At 38.9% G+C, this 13,086-nt stretch overlaps 1 protein-coding gene across 3 annotated transcripts; it reads right to left on the reverse strand.

The window, feature by feature from the left end:
* Positions 1–534: 534 nt before the first annotated feature.
* On the reverse strand, positions 535–7,292 carry LOC121971755 (LRR receptor kinase BAK1-like). Of its 3 annotated transcripts, none has more exons than XM_042523169.1 (12): positions 6,973–7,292; positions 5,518–5,650; positions 5,329–5,400; positions 4,599–4,742; positions 3,822–3,893; positions 3,669–3,740; positions 3,473–3,585; positions 2,225–2,359; positions 1,813–2,154; positions 1,309–1,703; positions 874–1,229; positions 535–745 (listed from the first exon to the last, which is right to left on the reverse strand). In XM_042523169.1, the coding sequence occupies exons 1-11, from the start codon at positions 7,064–7,066 to the stop codon at positions 915–917; spliced, it is 1,887 nt and encodes a 628-aa protein (XP_042379103.1). In that variant the 5' UTR covers positions 7,067–7,292; the 3' UTR covers positions 535–745; positions 874–914. The 3 variants fall into 3 exon arrangements, with proteins under 3 accessions (XP_042379103.1, XP_042379104.1, XP_042379102.1); XM_042523170.1 differs by having other exon boundaries at positions 535–758; XM_042523168.1 differs by having other exon boundaries at positions 535–1,229.
* Positions 7,293–13,086: the final 5,794 nt, after the last annotated feature.

The raw sequence follows: 13,086 nt of genomic DNA on the forward strand, positions 1-13,086 counted from the left end.
TAATATTTAAAAATTTAATATTTTTTAAATCAAAAGATTTTAAGAACTGTAATATTGATTAATGAGTATCATTATCCTAATCTGATTTGAAATAAATTTTATCAAATCTTTATAAATTTAAAAATTTACTGTTCTCAATTTACAATATCGAATTCAGATCCAAGGGCATAGACACATTAAGAGAATTTTTAGGAATACATTGATTTTGATTTCAAATCATTCGAAATTTTCTAGATCCATATTTTAGATGAAACTAATTGATAGACTAAAAAGAAATAGAAGTATTTTAGGAATATAGTACATGATTTAGATATTATAAAAATTGGATATGTGATTTAGATAATACCGAAACTTGCTTCCGTGGTTAAGTAAAATGTAAGTTTTGGTAACTCATTAATTAGTATGAATATTTTATTTAAATTCTAGGCGAAAATCAAAGATGACATATTGTAATTTTGAAAGTGCAATTAGAGAATATTCACCACAATCAGGCAAAAACATTTAAATCGTCTTAATCTAACAATTTCCAACATAAAATCTATCAACATAACTATAGATCTCATAAATCTTGATAAAATCTGAATACAAACAATGATTAATATTCCTTGTATATGGAATTGGTGGTTAAAATAATGGATGCAGAAAAACACAATGTACACAATACGCTAGCACTATTCTTGACTATATCTGACAAATCACCTTAATCGAGTGAAATATTGCTAGTCATAGAGAAGGTGATCATCTCCTGCACAATTAGACTAAAATTTGAATTAAAAGAAAGGAAAACTGAACAGAAAGAACAGGAGGATAAAAACACTCAGTTGCCAGTGGATACATGAACAGAACAAATCTAACTGGAAACAGAATGGGCACCTGGGGTGGACAGGGTTGGGGATGAAGTGATGTAATTGTAATCACCTTGGCCCTGATAATTCCACTGCACGAAGATTGTCTGTGGAATCGATTACCCATTCGGAGTTGCGGTGTGGTGCCATCTCAAACTCATGGCGCACCACTTCCACTTTCTGCCACTCCTCCCATCGCTCTGCAAGACCATCACCTTCAAGCATTCTCACGACTTCTGACATCTTGGGACGATCGGTCGGGGAACTTTGTGTGCAGAGCAAGGCAACTTGGATAAGTGATTCCACCTCTGCCTCTATATAGTTGCTGAGCAAGTCTGGATCTACTAACATTTCAAGCTTTTTCTCATTCAGAAGTCCTTTCACCTGGAAGCAAGTTGAACTCTATTTAACATTGGGTCGAAGCAATTGGTTAGCATGTTCGAAGAAATTTGTTTGTCTTTACCCAGTCGAGCAACATGACATCCTCATCATTTGCGAGCCGAGCAAGATCAAAAGCCCTTTGTCCAGTAATGAGCTCCAGAAGCATGATTCCGTACCCAAAGACGTCAGTTTTCTCTGAAGACTTTCCTGTAGATAAGTACTCTGGAGCAATGTGACCAATTGTTCCACGAACAGCGGTTGTAACATGCGTATCCTTATAGTCCATGAGTTTAGCCAAACCAAAATCACCCACAATGGCCTCAAATTCTTCATCTAAAAGTATATTAGCTGCTTTGACGTCCCGATGAATGATCTTCGGGTCGCAATGATCGTGCAGGTATGACAAGCCCCTTGCAGCTCCCACTGCAATTCGCCTTCGCGTAAGCCAATCAAGTGGAGGTTGAGATGGAGGTCGCTCTACACAAAAAAAGTCAAGAAGATAGACAGAAACTTCAATCAAGATATTTCTTTGCTATCTTGCTTGGAAATGTAGATACATAGAGTGGTGTGGAGGACGAAAGATTACCTCTCAAGCAAGATGCCACACTTCCGTTAGCCATGAATGGATAGACAAGCAAACGTTCAGTCGGTGTCATGCAAAAACCGCGAAGGCGGAGCAGATTTCTGTGAACTGCCATGCTGATCATCTCAACTTCTGTCTGAAATTGAAGCTCACCGCCCGGTGTGCGCTCTTCTTTTAACCTTTTGACTGCTACTAATGAGCCATCTGCAAGCCGTCCCTTGTAGACCTTCCCAAACCCACCTCTACCAAGAATATTTTTGTTGCTGAATCCATCAGTCGCAACTTGAAGTTCACGCAATGAAAATCGTTTAAGCTGGCCAAGATGAACTTCTGGATCTTCTTCAGCTGTGCAGTACAATTTAAAATATAAAATAATGTTCCTACTATAGCATATGAATCGATCACGTAAACTAACCAGGTACATCAAAGAAATGTTCCTGCGGTTTGCGGCGTCGCCACCATGCAAATCCAATCGCAGGTGCAGCAAACAGCAAAGCAGCACCAGCAGCTACTCCCCCAGCAATTGCTCCAGTGATGGACACACCATTTCCTAGTTAAAGATAATAAGCATGCACTATTATCACAGTTCATTATTTAGTTTCTCATTTGTAGACTAAATGAGATATAGGGCTATAAACATACCAAATGATAAATACCTGATCTGTTATGAGCTCACTTATGTTTGTTTGAAAAATCAAATGAACAAACTTGACCATTTTTTAGATTTTAACAACATAGGATATGAAGAACATAAATATGATCAAATTCTGTTCTTTGTGGTTTATAAGCAAAGCTCCTGAATAGTTTATCAACAAAGCTCTTTAAAAGAAATTCACAAATAAAGCTCATGATTCATCCTTCATGAACTATCCATGCATCAAGTTTTTGAAGAAGTTTATTAATAGGCTCAGTTAGGCATTCATATACTTGAAATTTATTACTTCATATCAAATTACATACTATGCTAACATAAAGATGGGAAATCGTTTTCCATGTTTTGCAACAACTACAATCATTTAAGAAACTTAAGTCACTAATATTGTGGCATGAAACCAAAATTCTGAGATAATTTTAGTATTACTGAACATTGAGGAGCAATTTGCAAAAGAGTAAATCCTAGCCAGCAAAATGAAATTTTTCTTAAAAGTTCATGCAACGGATCTGGATGTATGGCCACTAGAAGGGACGGGAAAAAAATCAAAACAAGGAGAAATCATATAATTTTTAAAAATGTCCCTTTCAATTTAGCAATAAGGATATTTATAAAATGCACTTTAATTAAGATCAATTCTGGAGTATGACCAAAGAAAATACTACAAAAATTAAGAGATTCAAGATAGCAGTTGATTTAACGAGTGAAACTCTCTTCAACACTGCCCAATTGTAAGAATAGGTTCATGTTCATGCAGTAGATCTAGAATAGGCTCATGTCCATGCTCATAAGTTACTGCTTGTTATAGATTTGGAGAAAGTTCTTTTTTCCCCAGCAGAAAACTATATATAATGAAAGATGCACATGGTTTACTGCACCATTTACATAAAAATTCATCCATAGGAAATGTTCTTAACATATGTAAACAAGTTTATTTGAGTTCTTTGCTATGCACACAAAAAAAAAATGTGACCATGTTTTTGGCACAAGAATAAGCTTCAAACATATCACCTTGTGAACTTATCGGTGTAGGAGGATTGTACGGAGGAGGTGGAGAAAATGGAGGAGAGCCCTGACACGGTCTCGAGGTGCCAGGTCCACATAATTGAGGATTGTTGGCAAAACTGCAATTATGTACATATTGAGAATCCTAGCATCATTATGTCAATAGCTTTACTATTTTCCAGAATAGAAAAGGGCAAAATACCTTATTGGAGTGAATAATGAAAAGGAACCAGTTGATGGAACTTCTCCAGATAGATTGTTGTTTGATAGATCCCTGGAAGTTTGTGTCACTTATGATGACTAACCCCTAAAATGAAACAGAATATAGAAGGCACAGAAGTGTTTGAACACTCACAGAACTTGGAGTGAATTGATCCGTGTCAAAGATTCTGGAATTTGACCTGACAAGCTATTGTTATTGAGCCGGCTGCCCTTCCACATATATTTCAACAGATGAGAGATTAGGAAACCGTGTCATTGCTTCAAAAATAATGTCTAAATCAGAATATACTATTGAGTAAACACTGAAAAAAGGGTAAGTTTATTCTATCATCATATTTTGTGAGGCTACCTAATACGTTTTTCAGCAGGTGATCTTTAGTCTGAACTCTGAAGCCAAAAAACTATTTTATCCTTCTTATATTTTTTTTTCTTGGAGTCTTCCTTCTTGCATCAAGATGGATTGATTTACCACCAAATATATTAGATTTTCCTCAGCAAATGCATGGCATGACTCCAACTACCAGCAAGTATGCTCAATGCCCATATGAACATAGAAATAATGAGCAAAACTTGATGGTGAATTTGCTGGCTGCTTACTTTGGTTGAAATTCAATGGTCTGTGTGTCAATTCAAGGTCAGCATAGAATATACAGATCGTAGTTAATGCTTCAAGAAATATTAACTACTTAAAAGGTGAATACAGCAACAGAAAACCATATGTAAGGCTTTCTGTAGTTATTACTTTGCATGATCACATATACATGCATTGCTAGTTTCAATGGTCATCGACTTCTAAACAATAGGCGACCAACAAAATGGTTCTTATAATTAGATATGCAACAAATAAGGATTACGTAAGAAAAAGAAGAATGAAGTGTAAATTAATTGGCCAAAGGATGAGTATTCATACAGAAAACGGAGCCGCACAAAATTCCCCAATGTATCAGGTATTCCACCAGTGAGATCGTTCAGATATAAGTCTAAGCTCACAAGGTTTCTTAGATTCCCCAGTTCAACTGGTATTGTTCCACTAATGTTATTACTGTAGATTTCCCTGCCATGAATGTTTTCATAAATAACAATTAGCAAGAAAGTACTAAGTAAAAGCCATTCAGGTGAACTGAGTACTCTATGAAAGAATAATTGGAATATGATAGAGTATCAAGAACAAGTTTATACTAGGACGGTGAAAAAGCCAAAATCATTAACCCAAGGATTAAATACTGCTTCTCATCACCCTAAACAGGTGATATGGAGACGTTATAATTGATGGCTACCTTCAAGACAACTTGAAAACAATGGCACCAAACAAGTGATGTCTTTAAAAATCTTTTCTTTGGAACCTGAATGAAGTTTTTATTCACATTTTTTTACTTGCCAAAAATGATTTTATTATGACACCAAATAGGTTTTCGCTGTTATGAATTTTTTTATTAAATCCTCAATTTCATTTTATAGTTTTCGGAATATTAGTGTAGAGTGTAGACCAAAGGTTTCCTTAAATTTTCATTATAATTTTGATTAAAAAATAAATATCAAAGAGAACAACATACATACATACATATTTTCTTAATAGTGGTGTGAAGTCACCATGCATGAAAGAACATGAAGATAGCTTGCAGAAATTATAACGAACTTACAAGTACTGAAGATTTCTTAACTGACCAAGTTCAGGGACTAATTGGCCAGATAATGCTGCATTGCCTAGATCACTGAAAGAAATTAGAAAAAGAATATCTATAAGATGTATGTACAAACAATAAAATATTATGATAAATGAAGACAAAGCTTGATCTACAATGTCATAAATCTAGCATATGTTTGCTTACACTCTTATGACACTATTTTCATTGCTGCATGTAACATGGAACCATGTACATGGGTTGACAAGAGTTGGATCCCAACTTTGCAAGACATTGTTTGGATCAACAAGATTGGTCCTTAAACTATGCAGTGCATCACCTGTTGAAGAGGAACACTGAGCATTAGAAATGCGTTAAAATTCCCATAGAACTGCATAAAAAGCCTAGTGATACAAAGATGCATTGTCTGATTTCAGGGTCAGTGAAAAAAAAAAAGAATAAATGCACCAAGATAGATAGTGATAAATGGCAGAAATTTAAAATAAGATAGCATGTAGCCTTGCTAAAGAATTACACGTAATGCAAATTTTATCAAGTTACCACTAACAAGTTCAAAATACTTCCTGTTCTGACATGCACATGACTATGTTTTACAATGACTCAAACTTCTAAATAGTACTGAAAGCACCATCATCCAAGGATTATTCATCAATATGAGATCAACTGCCGATTATACTCAAGAACACAGGAACGATACTAAGTAGCATGATACTAATGAGTGGGTCATAAAATTAGCACGATACCGACAACCAACACCTATCAAATCCATATCTTAAGTAGCCTAAGCTAGGGTACTCCAATTTAAATTTTTATTTGCTTATCTCTAGATGCATTTCCACCTATATTTCAGTTGTTATTTAGTTTGAATGTACCATTATAAAAGAATTGTTTCAAGTTTGAGTTTTATTAGTATTTTGTTAATAGTAAAAAAATCTTAAATTGTTAAGACCCCTTTTACAGACTTCTTAGACTAATGATACAAATCTTTGAAGGTTTAAGTTCAGGCTCACCACCAATACTGATTTTAAGGTTCAACATATCGTTCTGCAACAGATTCACTTAGAAGAAGGGTATTGATAAAGACGCGATCAAAATGATTGTAATGGATTGAATAATAAGAACAGGGTGACACTGACATGTTACTAGCAGAACGGATCAAGTGTTAAGAAGCATTTTTTATGAACGAAAGGATTCATCATGATTATGAATTCATAGAAGTCAAATCTTACGCTAAACCAGTTTTTAAAAGTTGGATAGGATTGGTGGTCTCATAATAACAAGAAAAAGAAGCTCTCTGCGTAGCCATATTCCTTAAAAAGTCGTCTTTTACCTCACAAAGGCAAAAGCCTAGCGAAGAAGAAAACTAATCATCAGTAGAAAGAAAAAGTAAAGTGCCTAAAGTAATTCCAATCTGAACTGCTCGATCGAAGTATAAAAGCTTCTGTTGTACTCCGAAAAGGGTCAGCTACATCTACATCTAATTTAAACTAAAAAAGGAGACACATCCGACTCCTATAACTATGGAACAAAAGAAAAACCAACTAAATTTTCTAACTCCTCCGTTTAAAAAGCTCTTACTACCAGCAAATCGTCCGAGTGGAGAAAAAACAGCATAATCCAAACAAGAATGATGGATCAGACCTTCCATGTTGGAGCAAACCAAAACCACGGGGCGGAATACCAGCAAAAGCCATAAAAACCAAGAGATCACGATCCTCCACTCTGGTCTCGACATCCCTCCACTAGCACCGGCTCTACTCGAGATCCATAGGAAGAACCCTATCCCGTTCAAATTTCGCGAGGAACTCAAATTTATCACGATTTAAGAAGGGAAAATACACCAATCTGAGCTCCAATCCACCGCACATCAATTGAACCAGAGACCACAACGCGATCCGTCAGATATCGACTCCAGTAGGAGCAGCAGCCAGTAGCTTCTTCTCTTCTCTCTCCCCTTTCCTAGCTCATTTTTTAATCTCCACGGATAGAATCCTTTTAATAAATGAACCTATCGTCTACTATACCCCTTGCAATACTCGGCTTTCATTTGAAAATCGCTCCCATCCACGCGGACCCCACTATTTTTCCACCAGTAAATAGATAGGTGGACGGTTGAGTAATAAGTGGCAGTGTTAATGTAGTCATTTTCTTTTTTCCGCTTTAGAAGAGCAAGGCCACGGAAAACGTACCGTTGAACGGAGATTCAACAGCTGCACGGACCGGATACGGTACAGGAACTCTACCGAACAGGGCGAAGGTGTCATCACTTCTGTCCACTTTTCGATCAATATGTACGACAAGAAAGCTGCACTGTGTTGTTTACGATACAGCTGGTAGATTGATTGGGAGCACGTGTGGATTGGTCAAGCCCCGCTCCCCGTGAGGTCGCGACGGGATTTTTCCGTTCCGACAACGATGCGCCTCTGAAATAATAACGAGTCGTTACGAGGATGGGCGTGTGTCGGACGATGACTGGGTGCCATCTCCGCCCGCTTGGGAACGGACCGATATGGCAAAATAACGGGAAAATTCTCAAAACGCCCGTTAATTTTCCAAGTTGTTTCTACGTTTTTTTTTTCAGAAAACACCCTGGTTTATAATAAAAGATTAAAACATATAGTTTGATACTTTCTACATCTCATGAACGACATCCAATTCGAATGATATGACATAATTAAAATTTAAATTTTTTATTTTTTTTTCTCTCATCTATATATAACAATTATCTTTGATTGTATATAAGATAGTGCTGAACAATATATAATAATTATCTTTGATGGTATATAAAATAGTGCTGATTTATAAAAATTAGAACTAAGGTGTACGGCTAGTTTTGTTTGTAATAGAAGATTAAAACATATAGTATATTATATAGTATAAAACATTAAGTTTCAAAACTTCATTTTAGTCAATAATATATGTTGCTATATTATTTTGCTTAAAGATTTTAAAATTTTTAATTTCTAAGTGATCCCGTTCAAAAATAGAGAAAATGATAAGTTGAGGATGTGACTCTACGGTTAACTAGAAGTGGACTCCTTACTTTTCTGCAAACACTAGGAGTGTTAGTATAGGGCCAAAAAGGATTTTCGGTGTTGTTCCTCTGATACTCAAGTAAGTCCTTCACTTAGTGAAGAAAAATAATAGCGGTGAACAATAGAGTGTGTAGAATCATAAGATATCGCATACCTCTGCTTGTGGATAAGAACCCCCTTTTATAGTGTCCCCTCAGGACGGTCTAGTGGCTAGCACATGAGATGTTACCACTATGAGGTCTGGGGTTCGAATCTCAGAAAGCCGAGGTAAATACTTCCCTTATGTGCTAGTCACTATTCCAAAGGCTAGTAGCCGTCCGCGATTTACCTCCTCCGTGTTAGCCTTGAGGCGGGTTGGCGGGGGCGCTGGGGGCGAGCTTATTCATCTTTTGTCATTATTGTAGTGTCTGTGCACGTATCTCAAAGTGTATGCACGTTTTCCAAAGTGTCCTAGGAAAAGATAAGTAAAAAAGTGGCCTTGACATATTTTCTTAAACGAACACACAAATCTTTAATGTGATAAGCTGGAAGCTTCTAAAGTATGATTTGCCTATTGGACATGCTCTGTTGTTAGTGGTACAAACCTCCAAAAAGGTACGATGAGATATGCAGGGGGGTTCCACTGTAGGTCGACCGGACACTGCTCGACAAGGACGTCCCTGCTCGGTCGTGCTGAGCAAAACTATTTTCCTTCACTTGGTCGTATGGTTGTCGGAGGGCTGCCTCTTGCCCGACCAAACACGTCGTCCGCTCGACAGGGACGGTAGGTGGGGGCATTCACTATTTGTCTCTTAACCTCAGTCGTAAGCTTTCAGAAGATGATCTTTCGGATGGTAATGCCCGACCGGCATGGGAGCCCCGTTCGGTCCTCTTCGGTTGACTCGCAGTCCTGGACCTTTGACTTTTTTTACTTTGACCTCCACGTCAGCCACTCTTTCCTGCTTTTACCCATATTAGGCGGGGTCCCTCCTCATCATTGCATCACAAGTCTTCCTCTTAAATCTAGTCGAAGGAGATTGTAAGTCCGACTGATTAAACAATTAGTATGTTTTGTAACTCTTCTTCTCAATCGGGTGTTTTAGAGTTTAAAGTCGTCGCTTGGCTATGACAATCATTATCCCTTATGCTCTTTAATAGGCGTGTTTCTTCCTGATTAGTCGTACCGGGGTTTAGAGTCGTCGGTCGACTGTATATATTCCTAGGTTGATATGGCTCGAAGTCGTCACTAACGACACTTAGCCATTTCTTAACTTCTTTCTGATCATTATCCCGATCAACTTCTTAAACTTTGAGGTTGATGCCGTTTGGATCTAACACAAACAGAACTTAGTCGTTCTTGATCTCTCTCCCGCTCGGCTACTCAACCTCCGAGGTTGATGCTGCTCGGATCAAAATGATCAACACTAGCTATATTTTAGCTTCTTTCTTATCATTTCTCCGAGTGATCGCCTTCACTTAATGTATTTTAATTGCCGCTGATGTCACTATAATTTCTTAAAAAACGTTCAAATCCTTAGATATTAATGTAAAGCACGTCGACCATACCTTTTAATCATCCGATGCCATCCCTCATTAATGTCACTTGAAATCGAATGTCACATGTCGCTTTTTCCTGCTGCCTTATGTGTGATGTAACAGACGACTATTTAGATCGATGGCTGCCTTTTTGAATTCAACGCCCAAGATTAAACCTCGCTTTCCTAAATCCTTGATCGGACGGCTTTGGATAGCTACTCCTAGGGTTTTTCTTTTTTTTCTTCACATCTGCAGCTTCGTCTTCTTCTCATTTGCCTTGTTGCTTTCTCTTCTCTATTCGTCGCCAACGATCTTCTTCCAATAAGCTCCTTCTCCTTTTCGATCTTCAATTTCTATCCCGTGTTCACGGAACGCTCCCCCCCCCCCCTTTCGGCGGTTGTCCCCAGGCTATGGTACATCTCCAGTGCATCTGACTTCAATGGTGACGAAGTCGATCAAATGAAACTGACCTACCACATTTTCGACGATTATAGAATCGCCATCCCCTTTGCCTATGCTCGCCCCCATATGCCTCCGGATGACTTCCTCTCTTTTTTCAAAGACCAATTCTATGTCAGTCTGCGCTTGCCCATTCATCTTTTTTCTGATATTTGTAGATACTTTTATATTTCATTGCATCAATTAGTACTCAATTCCTTTAGATTACTGTACAGGCTGTTGTATTATTCCGCCTATATGGAATTCCCGTTTTAACTCACATTTTTCACTACTTTTATTATCCAAAATTGTCTCAACCGACACCTTTCTCTTCCAGGCCCGAGTGGGTGCTGTCTACTTTGACAAGATGCGTTCATCTAATAAGGGTTGAAAGGACCACAATTTTTACATTCGACTTCTCGATTGGTCGGCTTTCCCGATTGGCTGGCAAATGGAACTACCAAAATCCCCCGCGCTGGGAAAATATCGTTGGGAGTTGTCCTACCTCCAAGCAGTCGCGTATCTGGCGAGTCAAAAGTATCACATTCACAAGTTATTGTTGGAAGGCGTTCTACATATGTTTGGATTGAGTCCCATCCGAACTCATCTGCCCGGCTCCTTTGGTAAGTCATCCCTCCTTCCTTCATCTTCCTTGAAAGGACGATCAGCCCATCGACACCTCCATTGTATGATCGGACTCCTTCCTTGTTCGAGTTGCAGCTGGGATGATGATAGCACAATTGATTTCCTACCTACCGCCGCCACCGACTGACCCATCGGCTCCCACTTCAATTGTTCGTTCCTCCCCAATGTCCAACTTAAAGGGAAAAGCTATTTCAGAGCCTTCAGATCCTAGCGGCGGAAGGCACATTACGACCACCATCAGATTACCAACCGACGAATGGTGCCATATGGACAACATCGAGCCGCGCTCCCTAGAACATCAGATTAGGATACAAGGTCCCCTAGCCCTGACCACGGCAGATGCTAGGGCGAGGGCGACAATTGTTCCGCCCGAGGAGCTTGCTGATAGCTTTACTCAGAAATTCACTAGGGTAAGTTTATTTGAAATTTCTTATACATTTTCCCAATCAGCCATAACTGACTCCTTTTTCTTACAGTTCTGGGTAGAAAACTTGGCCATATGCTAAAGACTATCGTTCCTTGAACATGAAAACAGGCAGCTAAAAGCTTCAACCGAGGAGTCAAGCACCTCGCGAGCCATGGTCTATCGGCTCATTGCTGAGGTGACTCAGGTAAAAGAATACCTGAAGAAGACCCCTAAACAGCTGCTAGGTCCGAGCAAGCGCTAACGGTTGAAAAGAATAAGAATCATGATCAGACCCTCCAGCTCGACCAGCTGACCAAGCAGTCTCACAATTTTAAGTCCAATATCAACTCTACCAAAGCCATGAAGCTCAGGGCTATTGAGGACCTAAAAATAAAGGATAGAGAAGCTCAGATTCTAGCTAAAAAAATTCAAGGAGGTTGAAAACACATTGGTCGCGGAGTAGGTCAGTCACATGGCCGAACAGGCCAGCCACGAACTCTAGCTCAGCGATTTCAAAAGAAAAGTTGATAAGAAGGGCGTCGAACTACGAGCACTGAAGACCGAACTAGCCAAATTTAAAGAAGAAGAGCCTGCCTAACTAGAAACCTATAGGATGGAGTATCTACATATAGGGATTTCAACCAGATGCTGGCAGACCAGACCATTCGCTAGTTCGGCTATGACATTGAGGGGATCATTTAGCAACTCAAGGAGGGCGGTTATCTTGCAACGGAAATCCTGACGATGTTCATTAAGAGAGAGAAGATCGTGGAGACGCTCCCCGAAGACGTAGTCGTCGATCTATTCTAGAACTTTGCCTAAATTTATATCAACTCCTTGTTCATGCTAAGTCTTTTATGTAAAAATTTATGAAGTTCAGCTTAATGCAATCTCATTTTGCTTTCTTAATTCCTCTATCGGTAGACATGCTAACTTAAAGCTTGCTTTTAGTATTCGAAACTGAACTTTTTTGTTCTGCTCAAGTAATGTAGGGTGCGAGAGAGAAGCCTACTCTAAACTTGCCTGAACGACGTGATATTTAGGATACTTAGCATGAGGGTTTTGCTCGCTTATAACTTGATTGAACGGCTCAAGAGTATGGAGGCGTGAGAACTTAGCTCACTTATAACTCGTTCGAACGGGTCGAGATTCTCTAACGCTTGGCACGTGGGCTTTACTCGCTTATAACTTGGTCAAACGGCTCAAGAGTCTAGAGGCGTGAGAGCTTAGCTCACTTATAACTCGCCCGAACGGGTTAAGAGTTTTTGACACTTAGCGCGAGGGTTTCGCTCGCTTATAACTTAGCCGAATGACTCAAAAGTCTGGAGGCGTGAGAGCTTAGCTCACTTATAATTTGCCCGAACGGGTCTAGAGTTTTTGACACTTAGTGCAAGGGCTTTGCTCGCTTATATCTCGGTCAAACTATGCGAGAGTTTGGAGGCGTGAGAGCTTAGATCACTTATAATTCACTCGAACAGGTCGAGAGTCTTTAATACTTAGCACAAGGGCTTCTCTCGCTTATAACTCAGCCGAACAGCGCGAGAGTCTAGAGGCGTGAGAGCTTAACTCCATTATAAATCGTCCGAATGAGTCGAGAATCTTTGACACTTATCGCAAGTGTTGGTTGGTCCTAGGAATATCGTACCGGTTCCACTGTACAAAAATTTTGTACAAGTGTCGAACCTTTCCTAACAACCTATTGTGTTCTTTAGAAAT

The sequence above is a fragment of the Zingiber officinale genome, chromosome 4A (genome assembly GCF_018446385.1).
Source record: "Zingiber officinale cultivar Zhangliang chromosome 4A, Zo_v1.1, whole genome shotgun sequence".
Taxonomy (NCBI): domain Eukaryota; kingdom Viridiplantae; phylum Streptophyta; class Magnoliopsida; order Zingiberales; family Zingiberaceae; genus Zingiber; species Zingiber officinale.

What these genes read in the sequence shown, in the direction of transcription:
- LOC121971755 (XM_042523169.1), bottom strand. Translation starts at nt 7,066, where the DNA reads ATGTCGAGACCAGAGTGGAGGATCGTGATCTCTTGGTTTTTATGGCTT. An exon ending in ACATTTCTTTGATGTACCTG is followed by an intron (nt 2,155 to 2,224) that starts GTTAGTTTACGT and finishes TGTACTGCACAG; the next exon opens with CTGAAGAAGATCCAGAAGTT. An exon ending in ATGTCATGTTGCTCGACTGG is followed by an intron (nt 1,230 to 1,308) that starts GTAAAGACAAAC and finishes ACTTGCTTCCAG; the next exon opens with GTGAAAGGACTTCTGAATGA.